Source organism: Mercenaria mercenaria, chromosome 6 (assembly GCF_021730395.1).
Source record: "Mercenaria mercenaria strain notata chromosome 6, MADL_Memer_1, whole genome shotgun sequence".
Taxonomy (NCBI): Eukaryota; Metazoa; Mollusca; class Bivalvia; order Venerida; family Veneridae; genus Mercenaria; species Mercenaria mercenaria.
This window is the reverse complement of record NC_069366.1, coordinates 89,388,285-89,415,115: the sequence shown is the minus strand read 5'-3', so window position 1 is coordinate 89,415,115 and position 26,831 is coordinate 89,388,285. Positions and strand designations below refer to the sequence as shown.

At 34.0% G+C, this 26,831-nt stretch overlaps 1 protein-coding gene across 1 annotated transcript in view; it reads left to right on the top strand.

Moving 5' to 3' along the window:
- Positions 1–23,360, top strand: part of LOC128558111 (probable methyltransferase-like protein 24) — a 61,921-nt gene extending 38,561 nt beyond the window's left edge. Inside the window, exons 4-6 of the mRNA XM_053546957.1 lie at positions 456–530; positions 20,223–20,361; positions 23,079–23,360. Of these exons, the coding sequence (XP_053402932.1) occupies positions 456–530; positions 20,223–20,361; positions 23,079–23,360 (496 nt within the window). The remainder of the gene's footprint in view (positions 1–455; positions 531–20,222; positions 20,362–23,078) is intronic.
- The last annotated feature ends 3,471 nt before the right edge of the window (positions 23,361–26,831 follow it).

The following is a 26,831-nucleotide window of genomic DNA, read 5'->3' as shown; positions in this document are numbered from 1 at the left end:
CGTAAACAGGAAAGACGTCATGACGTTTCAAAGACAAATAACAATATTTAGTTCCGGTTTTGTTTTATCAGTTCCAGCGTAACGTTATGAATTTTTGATAAAATAACGTGTTTTGAATCGAGAAATATACTATCAGGAACAAAGACGAACTGTCAAGGTATTGGATTTTTATTCCGTTTTTCGAAATAAAATATAAATAACTACAGAAATCTTCTACATATATGTAGTTCGTAATACGTCATTTAAAGCACGAGAGTCATCTTACATCCCAGGGTGTAAGATGGATTTTTCAAGGACCGGTAAATATACCGGAAATCCCCGTCTGGTATGCAAGAAATAATTGTATAACATCTACGCCAGAATTTCAATTAGTTTTATATTGAAAAAAATATATCTGTATGCAAATGTAAACATTTCTTTGGAGATGAACGTGTAAAAAACCGTTTTCATTTCAGATCAAATTTCAGGTTTGATTTTGAAGAAGCAGTTATTAGACACATCAACTGTGAAATTCACACATTCGATCCAAGGTAAAAATATTATTTAAGTTTCAATGTTTAATTTTTATTATATTTCCTAAAAATGTTTATAGGTTATTTACTTTGTATGTGGATATATGCGCGAGTTCTGCAGCAGTAATATTGCGCGACTTTAGAAAACATTCAATGTTCGATATGAAAGCGTTCCACGTCAATATGGAAAAATATTCCACGACCGCGGTCCATTGAAACTCAATGGAAAATAATTCTAGGTATGTAATAATTTCATGTATTACATTCCGTAAGCATCGGACATTTATTTCGCAATGTCGAGAAGTCAGAGTAAATCATCTGTCTATTTTATGCAAGTGCATTTTATTGCAAATGGTTTGATTATATTCAGATTGTTAACAGGTACATCAATGGTTTGTCTATGTCTATATAAATATCGTCCCTAAATCAACCATTTAAGTGTATGTTTTCAATTAGTATATTATGTGCTTACTTTGCTACGTACACGAATATGATATTTAACTTCTTATCTAATTTATTGGCAAACAAATACATTAATATAATTCTAATATGACTAACTATGCTTTAATCATCACAACGATATTATGTTGACGTCATGTCAACGTGATATATAGCGCCATGTACGCATCAAGAAATAGCGGTTTTAAATTTCATGAAATAGTTTACTTAATAACTTGATTTAAACGAAATGTCACATTGCACAAATGTGTTGATTAATTTACAAACATACTGAGTTAGTTATTCGCTTTGCTGAATAATTCTCAATTATTTTCGCCCGAACTGAACTCTGCCACAAGACGTGTTACCATTTCCGGTCCTGGCGTGTATAAACAAAGACCTACTATTGGCGCCATGCTTGCGCGAAGAAACAGTTCCATCAAATTTGATATAAAGTTAACGATAAAGAACATATTAGAATCGAAATGGTTTATAGCAAAACAGTGCTTTATCACTATTTATACACAATGGGCGGTTATACGTCGGGCATAATGATTTCACGAGGGCGCAGCCAGAGTGAAATTATTTCGGACGACGTATTACCGCCCGAGTTATTCTTAAATAAAATATAGAGAAAAGACGTATGTCTGCAGTGTATTTCTTAATATATACCTAAACGTTTAAGTGAAGGAGAAAACAAATTTAGATTGTGTGAATTTCTCCCATCATAAACATAATGATAGTATACGGGGCTACGAGAAGATCATTTTTAAGAATTTGCAACATCACCCAATCACTATTAGGTTTCCTTTCGAACGTGATAATGGTTTGATATCTGTGTGTGTGTAAGTGTTCGGGTTTAACGTCTTTTTCAACATTTTTTTCAGTCATATAAACGACGGTGTCTACTTGTAGCAGTGAGCACAATGCCCATCTTTATAGTGCTGTCTCACTGGAATATCACGCCGTAGACACATGACATAATACCCCACCCAGTCACATTATACTGACACAAGACTGACCAGTCCATGTACTATCCTCTTAATGCTGAGCGCCAAGCGAGGAAGCTGCTAGTACCATTATTTGCGTCTTTGGTATGACGCGGCCAGGGATCGAACCCACGACCTCCCGCACTTGAAGCGGACGCTCTACCACTAGGCTACCGAGGCGGTACTATGGTTTGATATCTGAGTTGGCATAAAGTCCGGACATTCGTTGAAAATATCTGAGAAAAGTTGATAAGAAGATTTTAATAAGAGTTCAAAAAAATCCGCAACTTCACCAATTTCATGGACAAAAAAGCGGACAGACTCGATCATCTACAGGAATGTAACATGACTGTTTTATTTACTTGACATTCTTCGGACATTCAGGGATGAAATAATGACAGTTGATGAAATTTACTTTATTAGGCCGATTATATCACTAGAAAAATGACAGAACCTGACACTAATTCCAGCATGAAGTTTATAGCTTATTTATAATCTTTAGTTAAGTAAACAATACAGGAAAAATGTCCTCAAAAGAAATCCAAGCCAAACTCTGAAAATTAGGTAATACTTAAGGGCAGATTCCTTTAGATATTAATTACACAGTACTGCAAATCTATCTAAAATAAAATCAATTAAGCAAAATTTTAGTATTATTTCTTGATTCACATGCATGCATTACATAATAAAGCAGTTCATGAAACATAAATAATTGTCGTAAATATTTATAAATTTTGAGCAATAATTGATGTTATCAAGTACCCAACCCATCTGCAGTAACATTGTGAATACATTGTTTCTTGAATTCACTATGATTTTTTTTCTTGTTTCCGACTTTGAGATACACATGTTGAATATGTTTTAGAAATATGTCTGTATAAATTTGGTTAGAAATTCTGTTATGAACTTTGACACATGTTCTGAATCGTGACACCCCGACGCTTTTTTCGTTTCATTTCCTTACATGCTACTTATCCCACACCGAAAAGTTTATGTTGGAATAAATTCAATCCCAAAAGTTAAAATAACCAGCCTATATTTGTTTTCCAATGTTTTGCACGAAGTTTCTAGATTTTTATCAGTTGAAATTATTCCAAAAATAACCGACAGCTTCCAATAATGAATCACATCTTTAGTAATGATGTCACGGCAAAACAATTCCTCTTCCGAGAATCAAACCTGCGAGCTGTAACTTAAATGCGTTGTGCTTTACAAGGAGAGCTTACCCGAATGGTTTAGACACTTATGCAGAAATATTGATCGAACTGCAAGTAAACTTGGGCAGTTTACAGATAAATGTATGTTTGTTCCTTGTTAATTCAAAACAATAATAAAACGTATACTTGTAAAAGAGAAAGTAAATTATTCACTAGACGGAAAAAAACATCGACGTACTGGGATTTTGTTAAAATAATTCAAATTAGTTATATTTGTATAAGTAACAAAGAAAACTGCTTCAGGAAACATATATAAATTTAATGGAGTTTCTTTCTTGTTCTTAAAGCGATCTTTTCCATACAGAAGTTCAAGCATTCTTCAATAGATATAATAAGATTTCATAGTTGTACCTTAGCATCCATACGTCATAATAAACGACTGCTAATCTTTGTCCGAAAAAAAAAATGTAATTAGGTTGCTCCCTACGCTTAAGTTAATATGTTTTGAAATAACTTATTGCACGGCTTAATTATATAAAAGTTGAAAAACTTTTGATACCTAAGATGCTTATAGAAATAAGGAATGATATCCTGCATGTACGTGTACCCGTACACATATCAAGCATCAACTTTATTTTGTTTTAAGATAGTAAATTTATATTGATACTTTCACATAAATACATGCGAGCCGTATCGACTCCGCAAATAGATATTGCACGGCAATGATGCACGGCCGTGAATATATCCACCAATATACAAAAGGTTGAATAACGTTTCACGTAACGTCAAAATGGTGCATAAAGGTATATTTTCGTTTAGATAGTGGGGTTGAATATCGGCTTATAGAAGGAACAAGATTAAAGATTTCTTAATATACTCTCTAGTTTTATCCTGTAAAAGTATTATACTTTTGCCAATTCAATTTTAGCACTTTGCGAGAAAGGCCATTTTTCAATGTAAACCGTTCCGAACCCTTATATAAAACAAATTCAAATAAGAATCAACGACATCTCACAAGAGTTACACAACACAACTGAGACAGACATACAATGCAACTATACAGAATAGTTAAAAAAAAAATCTTACAGCAAACTTACTTACAACAAAACAAAAGAGCTACGTGCCTTGTGTCTCGAAACCTCAAATACTACTCATGAAACTAATGTCGAGGCTATTGTTAAACAGTCCATCAGATATCGACATTTTAAACGGTAATACGGGAAAAGACCAACAGAGAGTCATTCTGATAGTTCATCTCAAATTTTGAATCTGACATATTAGAATTTAAACCAAACTCGAAATGTCAATATAACCTCACTAAAGCTGATACACAAACCCTGAAATTGCGAACAAGACACAACTTTGTTATCAAGCCAGCGTACATAGGCTCCGCAGTAGTTATTATAGACACAGATCATTATTTGTCAGAGGCCGATCGCCATCTTAGTGACAGCAGATTCTAAAAATTACTTAATCACGATCCGACAGAAGAATTTCCTACAGCTGTCTCCAAATCACTTAATAAACTGTCCGATTGAAGAAGATCTAACAGTACTAAACCACAAGGCAAGTAGGATTTATCTTCGTTCAAAAATTCATAAAGCGTGAAATCCTGTCTGTCCAATCGATTCAGCCAATGGACACTATAACGAACAAATATCAGAATTTATTGATATGCATCTCAGACCAAATTAAAACAGCCTATCGTCCTACGTACAAGACAACACTGACTATTGGAGAAAAATAGATTCTCAGCAGGGCCCTAGCGGCACATTACTTGTCTCAATGGATATCACGTCGTTGTACATCAACATACCGAATGAGGACGGTATTGCAGCATGCAAAGAAGTATGGGCCAATAGAAACGTTAAGAATCCATCTACTGAAATGCGTTTAGAATTGCTCACTGGATCTTAAAAGTAACACTTATGTGTACAATGACAAACATTACCTTCAAGTTAAATGAAAAGCGATGGGAACACAAATGGCGCCATCATAGGCCGGTCGTCTGAAAAGGGCAATTACATTCGACGGTCACACCTATGGTTGCACTTTATAGACGATGTAGATATGCAATAGATTCATGATCAGGACGCTCTCCAAACATTCTCTGACCATGCAAATAACTTTCATCCGTCTATTAATTTCACCAGCGAGGTTTCAAATGAAAAGTATGTGTTACTGGACACCCTATCGTAACATGAAGTAAATAAGATTATTGCTGACTTGTGCTTAATAGAAACCCACAGACAAAAACCAATATCAAAAGTCTGCGGAATTTTCTTGTTCGGGCCAAATTCAAATCAGCTGCAATGTCAGTCAGGTCCCTGCGCTGCCCCAAGATGCCAAACATACGCTTCCATGGCTAAATTGCAACATAGAAAATTATATATACCTTATGACATGCGAAAAGTACACCATTAAGTATGTATGGGAAACATAACAGACTATGATAAGCGAATTAATCTGCACAGGTCTGACTGGAAAACACGCAAATTCAATCGGTCGCCTGTAGCTGAACATTTTAACACGGAGGGTCACGCCTTTTCGGATATCCTGCTTTGTTTCATTGAATTAAATGACAGTTGGACATATACGCAACGAAAACAAAAAGAAACCAACTGGATCCGTCATCTCAGAACCTTACAACCTATAGGCATCAATAACATCAATAAGGGTGAGTAAATTACCTTCGTTTGTCACCTTATGCATACACATACATCGAACAGAAAGCTACAACATTATTCGTCATACAGAGATAGCTTAAAATGAAAAAATAAACTTTCTTATCTTTTAACACACAGATTCATTTCGCAGATACTTCTATCTAAAATAGCGATTCAATTGTAACGTCTGAAAGTTAATAATCAACATATTTCAGACTCTGTTCTACCCCTGTTTATTCTAGCTTAACAAAGTAATACCGAAGAGTATGTTCCTTTTACCTTGACAGACATGACGATTTTGCTACAATTAAAAGACGCATATTTTTGGTTTTAATCTTATTGTATTTTATTCAGGTCATCTACTTTAGACAGAACTGAATTTCCTCAGCAACCAAAGTATTTACATTTTAGACAGAAAACATTATATCACTTCACCGCCTTCCCCTTTTCCCGTTTGCTTTTCAACTTCTAATTAATCAGTCAAATTTGCATCTCGCTATTATACAAGTATAAGATCTAACGTAACTGTCTTGCAGCAAAGAATGGATATAAATTAAGTGTTTATAATAGAAAAAAATCAAAAAGGTGATGGTGTAGAAACACGATCAATATGCGAAAGGTAACACACGGTACTGTTCGAAGCTTTGAATATGGTATTTGGAAATTCATTTTCAAAAACTTGACCATACAGGTAGTGGATGTGTTTAGACCCCTCGCTCTATCGACTGGTAACTAGTTCGTTGTTGAATTACTTGACACCATTGAAAACATTTTACCACATTATGAAAATTTACTTATAATCGGCGATTTCAAGTTGCAAATAAACAGTGACACGAGTGATATTACTAACTTCAATGACTCCCTAATAGCAATGGGCCTGGAACAACATGTCGATTTCAGTATTCATACAGGAGGACATAGCTTGGATCTAGTTATACCTGAATCCCTTAATGGTGTTCATGTTGAGAAATGTAAGCCTGGACCATTTTTATCTGATCACTGTATTGTTAAGGTTTACTTAGATGTTAAAAATGAGAATATTACTAATAGGAGAGTATCATTTAGAAACTTCAAAAATTTGAACGAATCAGAGCTAAGTGCAATAAACGATGATTCACAGAATATCAACACGTTTCTAAATGAGTTTGAATCGGAAATGGAGGATGTCCTGAATAAGTACCTCCTATAAAAGAGAAAATTATAACTCTGAGAGCACCCAAACCATGGTTCAATAAAATTTTGCAACGTCTAAAACAACACGTTAGAAAGTCTGTGCGTACTAGGAGGCGTTACGGTTAAACAGAACAGTTTGAGTCGTATAAAGCAGTAAGAAACGAATTCAATTTTGAAATCAAACGTAAAACGAGGAAACACACTCAGTGAAAACAAACTGAAAATGAAAACTTCAAAAACTGAATTTATTAAGTTTGGTTGCAGACCTCAATTGAACAAATGTTCTACAAATTCGATTAACATTGCTGGTGATGTTATCAAACGTGAAAGCACAATTAGATATTTTAGTGCATTTCATGATGAAACCATGAACTTTAGAGATCATTTAAATCGCAAAAGTCGAACAGACAGGTTGAATTACCTACGAATTAAGAACATCCGAAATAGCAGTCATTTAAAGTTTAGTTATGTCTCTAATTATTTCACATCTGGATAACTGCAATGTCATACTGTATGGTGTAGCTAACGGTGAGGTGCGTAAGATGCAACGTATTCAAAACATGTGCGCAAAACATGTCCTTAACAAGAGGAAATTTGACAGTTCCAAACAAGCATTGTATGACTTACAATGGTTGCCGGTGAGAGCAAGGATTGAGTTTTAGATATTTTCTTTAAAGTATAGCTGTCACATTGGCAGAGCACCTATGTATTTTACAGAATTGCTTACAGAGTAACTTCCTAGTAGACAAGGTTTGAGATCGTCAAGAGGTTCTGAATGCCGTTATGCTGTTCCATACAACAAGTGCAAAACATTTAATGATAAAAGTTTCTGTACTATTAGCCCAAAACTGTGGAATGAACAGCCTTTAGAACTACGCAAAAGTAAATCACTTGATGTATTCAAGAAAACACTGTATTTCAGAGACTTCGTGGCATTGTTTTATTATCTTATTTATTTATTTATTTATTTATTTATTTATTTATTTATTGTAATTGCTTTATATGCGTTAACAGCAGGTGATAGTTTTTAAATCTTTGTAAGTTTTTAACAAATTTATTCAGAAAAGTAACAATTCAAATACCCCTAAAGTGTTACGTAACGCAAAGTTCAATCTAATACGCAAGATTAGTCAAAATTCTGTCCTGGTCAAATTTAAATCCAAGCAGTATAAATTCCAAAATAGTTCAAACACAATCCTAATTGAAATTAGTATATCCAAAGAATATAAATTCTCTCTTCAAAGATAAATGTTTAAATCCCAAATGTTAATGTAAATCCTTAAAAATTTAGTGTCCAAATTTGTAATATTTTGTTACTAAGAAATATAGAAAGTGTTACTAAGAAATATAGGAAAATGATCAAAGATCTTACTGAAGGTTCTGCCCTGTCCTCAGGTAGCTTCGTATTTCAAGCATCATGGAATGTTCCAGCACTTTCCTGTATAACCAAGAAGAAAAAGATGATTCTAGAATAAATCCAGAATAACCAAAACTTTGAAATAGTGTCTATAAATACATTATTGACATACATGCTGTCTCAAAACTAGGTTAGGCTTTATCAGTTAATAATAGGGCATCAATATAAAATTATACAGTGAACCCCTGTAATTGGGAATGATATGTACAAAAAACCTCCCGACCTGAAGGAAAAGAGAGTTGTATGTAATAACACTCTCTTTTAATCTTAATACATTATATAAATGACACGCACGTGAAACATGAAAGAGAAACTGAATGCTTCAATATATCATATTTATAACACATACATTAAAAACAGTATTTTGTATGAAGTGCAGACACTTGGTTAAAATCCTGGAAAAGGCATCTGCTATAACGTTATATTTGCCCTCGATAAGTTGAATATTCAAATTATACTCTTGGAGTAAAAGACTTCACCTCAACAATCTCTGATTTTTCCCCATTTTGTTAATGAGAATTATGGTCATTGAAGGCAACAATAGAAAACATGGCATCACTGAAATATACTTAAAAGTGAATAAGTGCTAGACACTAATTTTCAATGATAAAGTAATTTGTCTAATGTTTATTAAACAGAAAGTAACAGACAAGATAATTATTTCCAGAGTTATTTTCTTGTAAGAATACCCCACCAGCACCAATATCACTGACATTTACTGCTTCCTGAAATGTTTTTTGTTTGGTGCCAAAAAAACTGACCTTCATTTTTTCAAATGTATATTGACATTGATCATTCTATCATTAAAGATAAATTTGAACATTTTAGTAAGTAACTTGTTAAAGGTATAGCAATTGAAGAAAGGAATTGACAAAATTTTCAGTAATATCAAACAATACCGATAAAATGCATAAATTGTCTTTTACTGGAAAATCAGTGATTGACTCAACCGTAGCATCGATGAGCTTTACTTGACCCTGTCCAATAATATGACCTCAGAAAATAACACAAGCTTTACATGATTCACTGTTTGAAAGATAAACTGTCAGTTTTGCCTCACAGACTCTTTTCAATAAATCCTTTATCATCTGCAAATGACTTTGCCAAGTGTATATGATGGCATCGTGAATATATTCCTCATGTCCTTCGAGTCCTGAAAGAATGAAAAAATGAAATCTACAAGCCACTGAAACCATGTACTTTTTAAACATATTTATAGGACATAGCTGTTTTTGCTTGTGCCTTCCAGGAGTATTAATAATATCTAGTGATTTCTTTTCAACAGTATAAGGACAATATTATATAGCTTGTAATGGTAAAAAAACAACAAAAAACAACTATCAAACAGGGAATGCCACGTACCAAAAACGCAGCCTCCCCAAAACGAAACCCACAGCACGCAGACGCGCACACCACAAACACACACACACACACACACACACACACACACACACACGCGCGCGCGCACACACACATAAACCTACAAATTAGGACAAAACGAACAAACAAAGGACGACGCCATTTAACACAAAAAGTTTCGATGGATTCCGCAATCTGACCAAGACAAGCATCAAAATCAATAGTTGAAGAAATTCTATATTTAGGTCCTTTAAAGAATAAATTACGAATACGTTCGTCTTTAATAATATCGAAATTACCAGTGATGACATGACGGCATCTGAACAGGAAAATTTTGACTTTTTACATTCGCAGTAAGAAGGGGTATTTGTTTGAACATCTAAGTCGGAAACAATTTTATTGAATATAACATTTCTTACAGGCGTTTTATATTTATAACAGATAATAGGAACTTCGGAGTTACTGAAATATTTAGGCACAGAATCAATGACACGTTTATCATGAACCATGAACAAATAAAAGTGCCAAAATTCTATCACCTGGATAAAAACTTCTGTTTTCGGCACATTGATCATGTCTTGATTTTTTTTTTTTGTTGTTTTAAGGAGATTGGAAATTAGGACGTGCCAGTTCACAAACTTTTGTCAACATAGCTCTGAAATCAGAAACAAAGTGTTATCTGCTGAGTGACCAAACATTAATTCAGATGGACTAAAGCAAAGTGATTCTTGTATAGACGTTCTGGCCTATATCCCCATCCTTCTCTGTATCAAAACATATATGTTCCAATAATATTTTTCAATCTTGATAAACAATTTTCTAAGGCACTTTGATTTTCCGGATGATAGGCTGAACATTTGTACTGCTTTATGCCTAACTTATTAAGTACTTGTTGGAATATTTCAGACATAAAATCAGAGCATCGGTCAGATTGTACAGACTTTTGGAAACCAACAAATGTGAAAAAGTATAATTAGGGCCTTAACAATGGACTTGACTCTATGTTTCCTCATAAAATGTTGTTTGTTGAAGCACACATAATTGTCAACAAATACAGGTTTCTTCATTTAGTTGTATGCGAGGGACAAACAGTCTGAAGGGTTCATCAGATGCCGGTATGGCGGGGTCGTGAGTTCGATCCTCGGGCGAGCCGTATGTTCTCCGTGACGGTTTTATAAAAGATATTGTGTCTGAAATATCATTTGTTCTCCACCTCTGATTTATGTTGGAAAGTTGGCAGTTACTTGCGGAGAGCAGGTTTGTACTGGTACAGAATCCAGGAACACTGGTTAGGTTAACTGCCCGCCGTTACATAACAGAAATACTGCTAAAAACGGCGTTAAACCCAAAACAAACAAATGAGTTCCGAAATTACTTCCTTCACCTCTACGGTTACACTCTGCCTCTTCTGTGCATCTGCCTAAAGGCAATAGGACTTTTTAAAGACATATACCTTTAATCAGCCTTTCTCCATTAAAGCTTCATTCTGTCACTATATATTCATCGTACACATTTAAATTCTACAGCTATATTTCGTAATAACCTGCGATGTTGTCTTTCATATTTAACCTCTACTGTATTAAAAAAATATTAAATAAAACATACAAATTTTCCACAGAGATATAGAGGGTATCGTTCTATTAATGAAATGCTAAGAGGTGCGATTGTTGCGTCATTTATCGCACAGGTCTACTATCACTTCAAGTTAATGGCAGAACTTTTAATATTCAACTAAATTCTGCAATTGATTGAAATACATCACGCATGATTTATGTTCTGGCGTGAAACGCACCCATTTGTGGTATGCAGTATGTTGGTAAAACTGAGCGATCGATAAAATATGGTTTTCGCGTTGCGTGATCGGAACAAGTTTACTACCTCTTTATACCAACACTACGTAATTCCGAAAGATTGATCAGACACCGATTCCAATAATATATGTCAAGAAGGTAATATCTCTAAAAAACGATATTGACATCGTTTCTTATCTAAACATTAGAAAACGTACATCTAGGTCTCATGTAATAAGACGTATTGGTAATATTAAGCGCAAATCTAAAGTCAACATGTCTGTTGCAGACCTTGACTTATTCTTTCACACTCTTGTAAACACCAATGCTTGCTCGTCTCTCATCGTTATCTGTTCAATCCCTTGGACAACTAGACGAGGAAGTGAACCAGTATGTTATTCAAGGGGTCCTTTTTACACTGTTTCATATCTTATTTAAAGTTACACACAACATATTCTCCGTCCACATATCAACACTCAATCTGACCATGACAGACATTTCCTTAAGATATATTTTATGAATAAAGGTATTGACTTCATTGATATACTTTGTACATTTCGGCATGATTCTTTGCCTTAATATTTCAGAAACTCTGATGTTCGTATTTTATGTTATAAATATAAAACGCCTGTAAGTTTCTGACTAAGATGGACATACACATACCCCGACTTACTGTTATTATGAAAAATCAAAATATTATCAAAGAGAAGCGAATTGATAATTTATTTTTTAAAGGGCCTAAATACAGAATTCATTCAAGTATTGATTTTGTATTGATGCGGTCAGATTGCAGAATCCACTGAGAAATTTTGTGTTAAATGGTGCCGTCGTGAGAATGCTAATTCAAATGCATTATCGTCTTAGAAACGTAATATCGTTAACATTGTCGATTCTCGTATTAAATTTTATAAAACAAATGAGCACCTACTTCCACCAAAACCCAAGTTTACTTTTAAACATCTGAAAAAGAAAATCTGAGAATTTCATTCTAAGTAAGTTTTAGTTCCAGCAGACAAGGCGGCTAATATTATAATCGTTTGACGCCTACATTATATTAATGTTTTACGGAAAAAAAACTAATTAGTACTAAAACGTATATATTGAGTACTTCTGATTAAGCTTTGCCCTTGACAGCGAGGTATGACTTGGTAATTGAAAGACAATGATCAGAAAAGTTGTCTGAGTGAGACAGATTTGAAGAAACATACCTTTCTGTCTCAGAATTAAATGTTTCATTGATAATAATATCAGACAAATCTCTGTCTGATACAAGATTACTCTCAATGGCTTTCTAAGCCATAGAAGGGGTAACTGCACATAAGGGTAAAGGTTAGAAATTTCCTGTTCAGCTGAATCAAATTTTTGGTCCAAACAAGCTTTGTCCAGCTAGGTCATTTTTAAATAGTAAATGGACACCTATAAATAGTAAATCAGGTCTAATAGCCACAGTCTCAGGGCCAGAATCTAAATCTAAGCTTACGCAAATATTTTGGTGGGGTATGGGATGAAAGCAACACTCCTCCCGTTGAATAAGTATATTTGTAATAGACGAAGTCTCCTCAGAAAAAGGGACAGGACATCTGCATGAATAAGAGATTAAGAAGCTCCGGTATCCCTTACGAATTATTAGGAGTAGACTGGGCTGAATTAACAATAAGTGATACAGAACTATTAGAGATAAATCGTTCTCAGTGACCTATATAACAATATATACATGTCAGTGCAAGAGTGGGGTTTAGATCTCAGAGAGGTAAGGCCTGTCGGCTTTGCTTTATTTCTTTTCTGCTTCCTCTTTAGAGTGATGCATTCAGATATAATGCGTCCCGGTTTCTAGCAATAGCTGCAAGTATGTTGAGGCAATGGCTTTTCGGTTGTATTACCTGTTCATTTTGAATTTTGACATTTTCCTGTATAAAAATTATTACCAAATGAGAACATAGAAGTACTTTTTTAAAGAGGGTTTCTGATTGAAAACATTTGAAAGGTTATAAGTTAAAGTACAATCATCAGCCAATGTAGCAGCCTCGTCTAAACTTTCAACCGTTTTTTCATCCACTAAAAATTTAACCTCGGTGCCAAGACACCTTTAAGATTCTTCAGTTATAATTAGCTACCTCAGCGTATCGTTACTAGTTCTTATCTTCTTTGAATTACGCCACCTATCTAATAAATGCTCTTTAATTCGGGCAAATTCAAATGGTACTTGTCTGAATCTTTTCTGCAATTTCGGAATCGTTGTCTGTATGCCTCAAGAACCTTCCAAGATTAATTCTTTGACAACATCATAAACTGAGCTTTGTCCCACAGTCATATGTATATAAATTTCATGGGCTATGCCAATTAGAGCACTTTGTAAAGCAAGACGTCATTTTTCCTAGGCCATTAAAGATTTTCTGTTATTTTTTTTTTCAAAATGGATGAAATATTTATCAACTGTTTTACTTGAAAAAGTGAAACTAACGTTATATGGTCAGTGGCATCAAAGTAAGAAGAACTTGGAGAAGGCTCTGGTCATCTGCTTGCCAGTTCTGGCTTTTTAATTCTTATTAAAATTGCATTTCCTCTCTCTCTCTCTCTCTCTCTCTCTCTCTCAAGAAGTATTGAACAATATTTTCCTTACTTCTTGGTTGACCAAGGATGATTTAACTTCAGAAATGTTATAATGCTTGGCAAGTAGGAGTAAATCAGATTTCCTAGCTAACTGGAACTACTCCTGGGGTAGCTCATTCACAAATTTATCATTATCAAACGACATATTGATAGTTAGAATGAGTACCATACCAAAATTGAATTTAAGAAGATTTTTACACAAAATAGTTTGTAACATTCAGCTGAAAAGTCTCAAAATAAGAATTAAAACGTATAGCATTCAATGGCTGATCCCGGACGAGCCCCCTTTCTCTGTTACGTATAAGGGTATCAATTGCTTGTTCCTTAGAATACTTAACAAACCAGCAACTATAAACAATAACACATTCATTAAGAAAAGAAACAATTCAAATACCTTAAAATTGTTAACTAGCTGTACAGTCCAATCTAATAGGCAATAATATTAAAAATCATATCCTTGTCAAGTTTTAATACGATCAGTATAAATTCCAAAATATTTCACAATTAGTCCAAACGGAATTTAGTGTATCCATAGAATATAAATCCTCTATTCATAGGGAAATGTTTAAATCCATAATATTAATTAAATCCTTGAATGGCCAAATTGGCAATATTTTGTTATTAAGAAATAAATGAAAGTTTTTCGATCAGATCTTAGTGTAGGTTGTGCCCTGTCCTCAGAAAGCTTCGTGTTTAATGCATCATTGAAGGTTCAAGCACCTACCTGTATAACAAAGAATAAAAAGAAGATTCTGGAAATATTCGGAATAACCCAGACTTTGTAAACTCTCAGTTTTTAGAATCTTCTAGAAAGCCATAGTCTATAATTAACTTATTGGCATACTTGATGTCTCAAAGCTAGAACAGGCTTTACCGGTATAGAATGAGTCATCAATATAAATATAATCAAAAAATAAAACAGTGAAAATAATTGGGAATGACATGTTAATAACAATAGTGCCATATTTCTCCATTTCGCGAACATTTTAAAGAATGTTTTAAAGTCATTATCATTACTAGGATCGTCTCATATCCTCAAGTGTTTCTTGATTTATTACTGAATGACTTGTCAAATATTTTCTTTTGTTTGGAAGGAAGTCGATTTCAGTTTTATGACATAGCTTGGAGAAAAAGACTTGGCAAGATATTATTCTTCCCCTGAGTTTGTAGGAGATGTCCAATCTCTTTTAAGGAATATATTATTAATTTTAGTACTTGCCTGTATAAATATCACACACATTTTGATCATTTGCATGTACGATAACGTTTCAAATGTGTGGATATTCATCGCAATGTAGCTGACAGATGTCAAAATGTTCAAACGTCTGAATCAGGAGAAAATCCAATGACCAATGACAACATTTTGATGTACTATTTCAATGAAAATACAGAAAACATATAGCTACAATGTTACACGGAACTACATTCTATATTTTCGAAGAAAGTTCTATCAATACATTTAAGATGAAATCTACATTTTTAAACCCGCGATAACTGCACCATGGAAAGGCCGACAACTCCTTTCTTTATCGCCACATTTTGGTGTTGGAGCTAGTGTTTAATAGCAGTGATATATATAGTGGCAAGACAAAATGCGTAAATACTATCAAAACTCTCCGAGATGTACATGTACACTTGAACAATGTCAGTGAGGTTCACAGAACTAGGAAATACACACAGTATGAAAAGATCTTAAAACATTAAATGACACTGTTGTCCTTGCCATTTCATTTTGATAGCGTCTTATTGTCGCTGCTGAAATGTGAGCGTGAAACCTCACTTTTATTTAGTAGCGAGGCTTCGATGCCTACGTATGAGCTACTGATCATTGTAGAATTTGTCACGAATTATCCTTTATGGATTGACATTTGTGATCTAATTAAATGGTACTAAGTCTTTTAATTATTGTAAGTGAAAACAGTATAAAGTAGAAGTAAATAGGAAGTTAGAGTCTAGGAAATTCACCGCGAAAATTGTTGATTACTAAAATCAAAAATGTCACATGCGGAACAATGCGTTTTATTTTGGCATTAACCAATATATAGTTTATTTCGGCATATACAACTAAGCACACGCAAATATATACTTAAAATCAGTGCCTGCAAGTTGTCAACAGCGATACAATAAAGATGGACAAATGAAACAGTTAAAAATTGTACAAATTGCAAAAGTTTGTCATAGGCACAATGTATTTGAAAAAAAAAATATTTATAAACTGCTTATTCGTTTTCAAAGGCAGTTAAAATTACAAATTTACATTTGTCTTCTTAGCATAGCGAGATATTTTGCCAGTGATATATGCAATCGTTGTGTGATTGAGTGGACATAAGATTTCATTATATTGGCCAATGACATTAAGACTGACTCATGTACTTTCGTTTTAATTCGATGTAAAAAGGGCAAAGTAGGAGAAAATTATATTCTCTTGCGGTGGTAGTATGAGAAATAAAGATATACGTTGTCGTATTGACCAGTTTCAATGGCGAAATCATGAAAGGAAATTATAAATTTCGACAGAGCTGTTTAGTATTTCATTGTTTCAGTGCCATATATATTCTGTTAGAAACAATAATAATGTCTGAATTAGCTATATGGGGTAAGCTGGCTTATTTCAACTTGTTTTCCGTCCATATCGTACTTTGTGTTTTGTATGTTGTCTTGTTTGTTGTTAGCATTTCTTTCCTCTTTCGCCTCACTACCCCTATTACCTCCATCGTCCCGTCCAATTCCTTTCCCTTGCATTTACGCTTCCTTGCATTTGTTGCCTCTCTCCTTTAACCATGAGTAAGTTATCATGCCCACCATAATTTTGTCCGCCGGCCGTCCTTAGGCGGTGCCCGACCCGTCCCTTTTATCTACCACTTTCTCCTCCCCGCCCCCTTTTTCTGTACTTTGCATATATTTATAATGTACTTGTTGTTGGATTTTTGAAACAACCCCTCTTCTATATTTTTCCGTTACAGCTTCTCTTTTATTGTGGGCCTACTTTGCGATGCATGGCTCTATAGCGGTGTTTTGGGGTGCTCTGTGCTTTCGGGAAATCTACCCGTATCTTTATCTTTTGAATTATTTTAACAATTTATTAATGGGTTTCTAACTTATACTGATAAGCCAAGAATTGATTAAGTCTAAGTTGTTTTTTTTACATTTATGTTTAAAGTTCCACAACTGTCAATGTCATCTTTGATCATTTTGTAAATTGTACATATCAAATTGTCCGCCGGTAATGTAAGAAGTTTTATCCAGTATTAATAATCCCCCGCCGATGAAATCGGGAGGGGGGTATTGAAATGGCTTTGTCCGTCCGTCAGTCCGTCAGTCCGTCCGTCCGCAGCCATTTCTCAGTAACAACCTGGTAGAATTTTATGAAACTTGAAATAAACATGAACCAACATACTGCGATGATGCCCGCCATTTTTTTTTTTTTTTGATTGGTCAATTTCCGTAAGAGTTATTGCCCTTGATTAAATGAAAAATGTCCGTCCGCAGCCATTTCTCAGTAATTAGCAGGTAGAATTTCATAAAACTTGAAACAGACATGAACCAAGATACTGTGATGATGCCCTTCAAGTTTTTTTTTTTCCGATTGGTCAATTTCCCTTAGAATTATTGCCCTAGATTTAATGAAAAATTCACAAAAATGCCCGTCCGCAGCCATTTCTCAGTTACTAGCAGGTAGAATTTCATCAAACTTGAAATAAATATGAACCAACATACTTTGATGATGCCCGTCATTTTCTTTTTTTATCGCTCTATTTTCCATACAGTTAGTGCCCTTTAATTGTTTAAAAATGCACAGATTTGTACATAACAAACCAACCAATTTGAAGAATTTCATTAAACTTCTTTCATTCTTTTCCATGAACAATTATAATAAACATGTGAAGTTGTGTACCCACACCTTGTCGCCACCTTGTCTTCCCCCCTCCCCTCCCCCCCCCCTCCAATTTTTTTTTCATTTTTAATTTTCCATCAATATTTATAATCAACATGTAAACTTTTGTACCCTTACCCCTCCAACCTTCCAGCTCATACCCCCCCCCCCCCGCCCCCACCCAAAAAAAAAATAAAAAAAAATAAACATTTTCATTTTCTGCTAATTTGATTTTGACGTATGAAATTATTTGCTTCTTTGTAACATTCTTAACCTTTTGCTGGGTATATTTTTTTGCTGTTCCTCACCACAGACCCTATCGGCGGGGGATACCAATTCATTGTTTATTTTAATTTTACGGATAATAAATAATGGCAATCTGCCTATTTCTCCATATAATTCGGACAAATTAGTTGATCGCTTAACACTCCTTATTCTTTTCATAAATCTGGTAAAACTTCTAAGTATGTACATGAAAAGGAACGTACACACTCTCCTTTAAAGTGTAAGATAAAACATGTGAAAGTATTCGCATTAACTTGGCTTGTACCAGTTCTAAGTCTGTACATATAGAAGGACCTATAATGTCTCCACTAAAGTGTAAGATAGACAAAGAAATGGCATGAAAAGGCTAATATTTCTGTGAAATTGACAATAATATTTCTATCTTAAAATGGCAAATAAATTGTTCAGAGCAAATGCTGAGCAATTTCCATCTGACTGCAATGCCAATATATTTTGTAAAGGTTTATATCCATGTACTTAAATCTCTTCAATTCTTCAATAATTGAACCAACCGATATGTTTTCAAAGGTACTTGAATCCTGTTGCTTTAATTTGTAATGGTGAGCTTCGAGGGCGTTTCAATATTTGCCTTTCTCTAGTCCAAGTGTTTTCGAGTTGCTTGCACTTTTGTAATGAGGCCAAATGTTCATCAACAAAAATGGCAAATGTTAGTCAAATGGGGTTACAAAACAATCCATAATTAATATTTCTCCACTGAATTAAAAGTTTAATGTGCCTTTTGATATCTTCACATTTATGCCAACAGATTGGCGCGCACCAAAAACAACTCATATAAGATAATATTATTGAATTACATTCTGCATCCATTATTTTTTTAAAACGGATTTTTGATTAAAAACCGAGCCAGTTCACATGATAAGCATATGCATATTTTTGTAGGTGTCGAATGCGAAACAAATAAATAAAGGGGTTTCCAAAATAAATCTGTTTCTAACGGGTTTAAGGTACACCAGAATATATCGTGTCATGTGATAACGCTCTAGGTTTTAACAAGAAAATGATAACAAGGTGCCTACCTGGGTATAACGTAAGTACAGACACCTTGTAGAATAGATGACCATCAAAAGCATAGCATGACAATCCGGACGGGGAGTTAGGGATCATAGATGAAAGGCAAAATACATTAATTACTTGAATGAGTGCAATAAGTGTCAATTTATGCAATCGCAAAAAAATGCATTATTTCGGGATATGTATGCATTTACTTGCAAAGATTTAGTATCCCAAGTTTAAAATAATAATACTTTACTGTTTATTGAGATGTATGATATGAAAGAAGCCAAAAAAATCTTCCAGGTTGTTGTTCTGAACAAAAAAAACTATAGTAGACAGACATGGTAGGTTAAATGATCCTACAACAAACGGCTGTCTTACAAATGTGTTAATTCCTTTGCTTTACGATGATTTAACTAAAAAAAACATTTCCACCTGTCAATCGCGGCCGTGCCATACAGAGTTACTGTTCTTATATATAATTTCCACTAACTTCACGAACCTAAATTAGATAGGACAAATGACCGCGGCAAGAAAACACTAAAACTTTTTATCTCGGAAATGATATCTATAGCTGGAACTTATAATCTGACTTGTTTTAATTACCCTAGCGATGCGGTAGCCATTTTGTTTTTAATCAAAATTCATATCTGTAATGTACTAGCAGGATATGAAATATATCCTGTCTCCACGTGACGTCTATTGACCAATAGAAATGCAAGAATCTTGTAGGAGGCGAGATAAATGAATATACATTGTTGAGTGCAATTGTCATGCTAACAAAATAAATGGCAGATTTTTAGGTGCGTTTATCGGTTTGCCCATTATACCTTAAACATTGAATATATGTGTACAAAATTTATTTCTTTATTAAATGAAAAACAAAGTTCTATTTTGCAGTGATTTTGTGTAAACCTAGCTTTTTTACACACTTACAGTAAACCAATACAAGGGAGGACCATTCCAAGTGGGATAAACTTTCACCTTTTGGGACTAGCTGGTGAAAACAGTATTAACAACAAAGGTTGGGAAATGAAGACATTGTCTACCCTGAAGAAATTACTAAACCATACTGAGGTAAATTGTCTTTTTGAAATTATTCAATGATATTATAATTTGAGGGTTGCATAAGTAACTGTAGTATCAATAGCCGTGTTCGTGATAGAAAAGGATAATTAAACCGTAGGATCAGATGAATATGAAATTATATTCGTAACAAAAGACATTTAAACAGAATATTATCGCATCTGTCTAAGAAGTTTTGTTCTTGTTTTCTAGCGACCTGTGTTTTGACACTTTTTCTATTTTACAAAATATGAATTAATTCCCTAAATTTCCAATGTGCTATCTTTCAGACGTCATCAAAGTGTCCAAACAAATATTTTATATGATCTCAGTTTGAATATTTACAAAAATCATTAGACAAAATACATGGAAGGCAATAGGAATGTACGGAAATTAGCCGAAATAACTTTTTGGAACTAAATCGCACGGTTTTCTATTGATGTCCTTTCAATTTACAGCTTGAGACAAAACCTCTTTCAGTGGACAATCTACTCATTAACTTTAAAAATTGCAATTGAATATAAAATAGATGTTTTGTCTTAGATAATAAATAATAAAGAATGGAAATGATCATTGTGCAACGATGGATAACTCGCCTTAAGGAATAGATAATGACAGGCAAAAATAAGATTGTGCAATGATGGACTAACTGTGAAAGAATATATTAGCAGACAGAAATATTTTTAATACGTTAATACGCTTATTTCTCTGACATTACCGTTATTGACGCTAGCTACGAAGAGTGCAGAATCGTAGTCATTCATCCTCTGAATAAATCTTTTGGCATTATTTGGCATAACTATCAAGATACGCCTTTTCTGCGGATCACAAAATCCATATATATATATATATATATAGTATTTTCACGATTATATTTAAGTTCCTTGAGCAAATGTAAACTTTATGATATTTTAAACATGTTTGTGTAATTACGATCATATATTAAGATTAGTGTTTTTGCTACATAGCCTAGAACTTTGGGTGCAGATCCGTTGAATCGTTTATGGTTTTGTATTGCTTTCATCGTCGATTGTTGGATGTTTCCTTGTTTTGTTTGGTGTTTAAGTCACACATAATAACCTTTAGGTTTTGAATGATTAGGGCAGAACTCAAGCGACCATATTCAGGCATTATTTCTATAAAAGGTGGAACCACAAGTCACTTCGGTTGCTTTCTCACGTGACGACTAGACTATGGCAAAATCTTTGGGTGTCAGCGTATCGGTCGAATGCCAGTGGTTAAAACTTATCATTTTTCATTCTGCATTGACGTTCTGACTTCCAAATGCTAAGCTATCTTATATAAATCCACATGACTGTATTGACCGATACAGCCCCTATCCTGTCGACTATTATCATGTGAAATCGTGTAAGACCTGTAGTATTTGTGCCTGTTTCAACGTTTTAAAACTGCTTTATCGGGTTTATCCTACGGTACAACACTTTGGTTTCTCTGTCGAGTCATACCTGCTAAAAGTGTAACGCGTGCTTTTAATTTTCGATTGTTCCTAGTCAGACAAACAAAACTACTGACATTATGTAATTTTTTTCTGTACTGTTTATTTGTTCTAAGTCTACATATTGCGTTTGACTACGCAAAAGTGCTCACTGGCTACCGAACGAACAAATATAATTTTTTTTTTTTTTTAAATTAGGTCATTTGATGATATAGTGTGATTATTAACCATTGTTTGAATACGTCGTTAACAGCTCAGGTTTATAGTGAAGAGTATTATAATTAAATTGTTGGCGTTATTACATCCTGCCGACAATTTAATCATTATCCTGTTTACCATGACCTCCGAAATGGCTTTGAAACAAATTGAAAGGTTTGTGAAATTTGTTTGAATTAAGGAAGTCACCAATATGTGCTTACATAGACCTATCTTAGTAAAAGCCTTTTTCGTATGAAATTTGACAAGCTATGTCAGCAATATCATTCTGAAATCAGTGTAGATCCAGTTGTTAATGTACATTGCATGACCTTTCATGACGATTGATTAGTTGTCATACAGACGGGATGTTTAAATATAAGCGTTGGGATATTATGCTACAGGTAAAATGGTTTTCAAATAGACCTTAAGTTTTGCTAATATTGTCGTTATAAGGTTTTATCAGTTACGATAATTTATAAAATCAAAAGTTCATTCCAATTAGTCTCTGAAAAAGCATGTTATAAGTGGACACATTGGTCGAGAGGGCTAAGACGCTTTCCTACGGAGGTGAAGGCCCCTGGTTCGAATCCTGGCTACTCCCTTTGCGGTGTGTCTTTGGGCAAGTCACTTTATCACGATTGCCTCAGTAGACCAAATTGTAAATGGGTACCAGCAAATTGCTGGGGGTAAGGTATAAATGGTTTTAACTGTCCTTAAAAAGGCTCGCTCAAAAGCTCTGCAGAGCTTATATATGTTAATTCTTTCACAAAGCGACGGTAAATAAAATTTACCTTTTACCTTTACTTTTACCTTTATAAGATCTGACGACCACGGCCGGATACCTACCTGCCTACTTACTAAAACACATTCACCAACAAATTCATGTGTCCTAATCATTTTGCAGGTATCTTTAAGAATAGGTATTATAACAAGTACGAAAAGGTATTTGATACTTATCTATGCACATTACATGGAAGCTAAATAATATAAGTCCTAGCCCAAGAACTTAAGTTTTTCTACAAATAAAGTATTGGTCAATGTTATTATAAAAACAGTCTAAAACTTTTCGTTACAGAGAGTTATTGATATACTGAAAATTGATATAGAAAGTGGAGAATGGGATACATTACCAGAAATGCTTGAATCAGGAGTACTTGAAAGAGTGAAACAACTAAGTATTGAAATACACTATGATAAAGCACGGGGAAAACATCAAATGAAGACTCTGAGAAAATTATATGAAGCCGGATTCCGTATATTTATGCAGGAACATAATCCAAAAGGCCCCCGGGGCATTTACGAAAAACCATTTTTTTTTAATTTTGGGAAAACTTCAATGAAAATCAATGATTTTTAACCCAAAATGGGGGTTAATTGGGGTAAAAAAAGGGCAATAACTTTTGATTCTTTTTGGCACATGCCAAAATTTTTTATAAAAACCCTAGAAAACCTTTTATTCCTTTTTTAGCGGGTTTGTTTGGGCCTTGCCTTTTTAAAAAAAAAAAAAAAAAAAAGTGACAAGGAAATTATGCCCCTCTTTTGTCTTCTGTACTTTTTATTTTTCTAATTTTTTTCGGTCGGGTCTTAAAGATAAATAATTAATTTTAAATCATGTGCTTTAGAAAACACCATTTTTTTATTATTCACTCTTTTAAATTTTTTAATACTGCATTTAAAAAAATGGGGTCGTTTTTTCAGTTTTTATTTTTTTTAATTTTGGCTAAATTTTATTATTGTCAAAGCCCGGCCCCCTTGTAAAAAACTCGGGACGTACCCAAAGGGGAATCTTTTTTAAAAATTTGCTTTCCAACAAGAAAAAGACTTTGGGGCCCCCTTTTTAAACATTTTTTAATTTCTAAATGTCCCTATGCCCAAAATTTTTCGCTTTTCGGGCCACCCTGGGTGCGGTCATTACTGTTTGCTTTCCTTTGGGCTTTTCCCCTTTTATATTGAAAAAAGGCCTTGTCCGGAAAAAAGGGGGAAAAAAAATCCCTTTTGTTTTCATTAAAGCATTTTTGGCGCTTTTCCCTTTCAAAGGTTTCAGGCAATGTTTTTGGGCCTTATTAAAATTGCTTGCTTTTTTTGCCCCAAACTATTTTAAACACTCATGCATTTTTGAATATTTTTTATACCTCTTCTAAAATTCTAAAAAAAAAAAAGGTTTCTGTTTTAAAAAACCCTTTAAAATTATCCAATTTTGTTTCAGTTTTTTTTAAAGCACCTGGCATTCAGGGGGAGAGGGCCACCCAAAAACATTTGGGGATAATTTAAAGGCTCCCAATTTCTTAGAACTTTATTTTTGTTAAAAATTTGGTAAAACCCATGGGAGGGAATTTGATTAGACTATATAATCCCCCAACCTACTCAAATGATATAATCAACTTAAAAAGGTTAGCACCCAAACTGCTCTTTTTTAGGGTAGTTAAAAGGAAATTTTTAAAACCCAAAAGCCGATTTTCCCAGGTTTTTAAAGGGTTGTAAATGGGGGTTAAAAATTTAAAAAAGTAATTACTGTATTTATCGAATCTTTGACTTTAATATAAAATTTTGGCAAAACCCCCCCCTTTTACCTCCCTCTTTAAAATTAAACCCCTTTTGGGGCAAAAGGTCAATTTTCAGCTTTTTAAAACTATTAAAAAACAAAACGAAATTAAAACAAAATTTTTTTGTATTCTGGAGTTCTTTGGGTCATACCTTAAATTTTCCCATACAAGGGTTGATATTCTTAATATTTTATACGTAAACCAGGAAAGGGCTTGTAAACGCTTTTTTGATAATCAGCGGTGAAAAACTTTGGTTTAAACGTTTGGCATAAAAAAATAGGGTTTAAATATTACCCAAAGGGAAATTTATGGTTAAGGGGCCCCTGAAAATTTGACCCCCGGGAAAGGAAATTTAAACCAGTAAAAGGGCCCTTATTCGTAGGGAAAGAAAAAACTAAAATACAAAGGGGAAAATTTAAAAAATTTGGGGAAAAAGGGTTTTAAAGCCCCAAAATCGACTAAATTGACCCTTTTTTAGACGATAGAATACTTTAAAAATCTAAAATTTGATTTCTAGGGGCCCTTAAAATAAAAAAACAGGTTTTTCATTTATGAAAATTTTTGAAAATTTTTGGTAAAAATCAAAAACCCGGGGAAGTTTTAATATTTAACTTTTGGGTTGTTGTTCCCCCAAAGAATGAAAATTTTTCCCTTGGGCCCCAGTACTTATAAAGCAGAGATACCCATAGTTTGAAATCCTTGAAAATTAAATTGAGTGGGAAAATAAAAAAACATTTTTAAGACCAATAATTAAAACCCTTTTTTTGGGGCAACAAAACTTTTTGGGTTTTATTCTATGTTTTTTGATTTCCCCTTTTAAAAACCTTTGTTTCCCTTAATTTGATTTTGTCAGTTTACTTGGGGGAAAAAAATTTTCCCTTTTTTAAAACCCATAAAAAATAAAAAATGCGTATGTATTTTTAGTCCCAAAATTTTACAGTATTGCTTGTAAAAAAATGTCACAAGGGAAAAGCACTTGGGGTAAGCCCGAGCGGGTAGGATTTTTTAAAATGTCAATTATTTTTGATCTCTTTTTTCCTATGCCTAACTTTTTTAATATTAGGGGGTTTTAATGAAACAACATAAAAGTAAGCGTTTTTTTCTAAGGGAGTTTTGGTCCTGGGGGTTTCCCTAGTACTTAGTAGATAAAAAACCGGGGTCTATTTGAAAACCCACCCATCGTGAAAAGAGGCGGAGTTTTTGAAAAAAGGTTACAAAAAAGTTAAAAACCTTTAAATTTCTTTTAGAATTTCACAAAAAGGTAGGACTGAGGGGAAGAAAAAAGGGTCAGAACTCCTTTGATAAGCTATAAACCCTTAAAACCCCCACAAAAATGGGCGTTTTTTTTATATATTTTCCCTTAATTTCTTTCTGATTATCGTTCTAATCATTTACAAATATTTTTTTACCAGCCCAAAGGGAGGATAAAAACCCCCAAAATATCTGAAAATTCCAACTTCTAAAATTTGATAGCCCTAATAGTCCCAAGGGGGCAGCCTGCAAAAAGGGGTCAATATACGGGTGTACGGTCCCGATATTTGGGAAAATAGGGGAGTGTAGGGGATGTATATTAAAATTATAGGACCTAAAAACGTTTCCGTTCGGAACTCTATATACGGGAAGCGGGATTTTGTCACCCATAAAAGGGCCCGGTTAAACGCCGAATATCCCAAAAATTGTTTTTTTCCCCCGTATATATCCCAATATACAAAATTTTTAAAAAAACATCCCTTAAAATAGTTTTTTTGGTGCCTGTTTAACATAAGTTTAATTTTTATGTATTCAAAGGGTCTTTGAGATTTTTTTTTCCCGTATTTTTCCCCGAAATTTTTTAAGAAATACGGAACACGTTTCCAGCCTGTGTTCCGAAAAAAGGGTTTTTATAGAACGGCCCCCCTAATTTTTGTACATTAGGGACTGTGATGGATCAAATATATGGGGCATATCCCGGGATTGTTTTTTTAAATAAAACGGGTTTTCCCCCTTTTTCCCGTTTACGCTTTGGATAAAACAAAGTATGGGATCCCGGTATTTTTGCATTTTAAGGGCCATTACGAAACTTATTTTTGTTATAGGGGCTACGGACTAGTCCCGTATATGCAGGGGTAACCCCTTTACGGAACCCGTATTGTGTCATATAGGGGGGAATATACAAAATTTTTCTTTTTTTACTATAAAGGGGGTCGGACTATTCCCAATGCAGGGTTTTAACCCCCCTATATGGACCCCGGTCTTGGGTATAACGGAATGTATAAAAACCCCGAATATACGGGGATATCAACCTG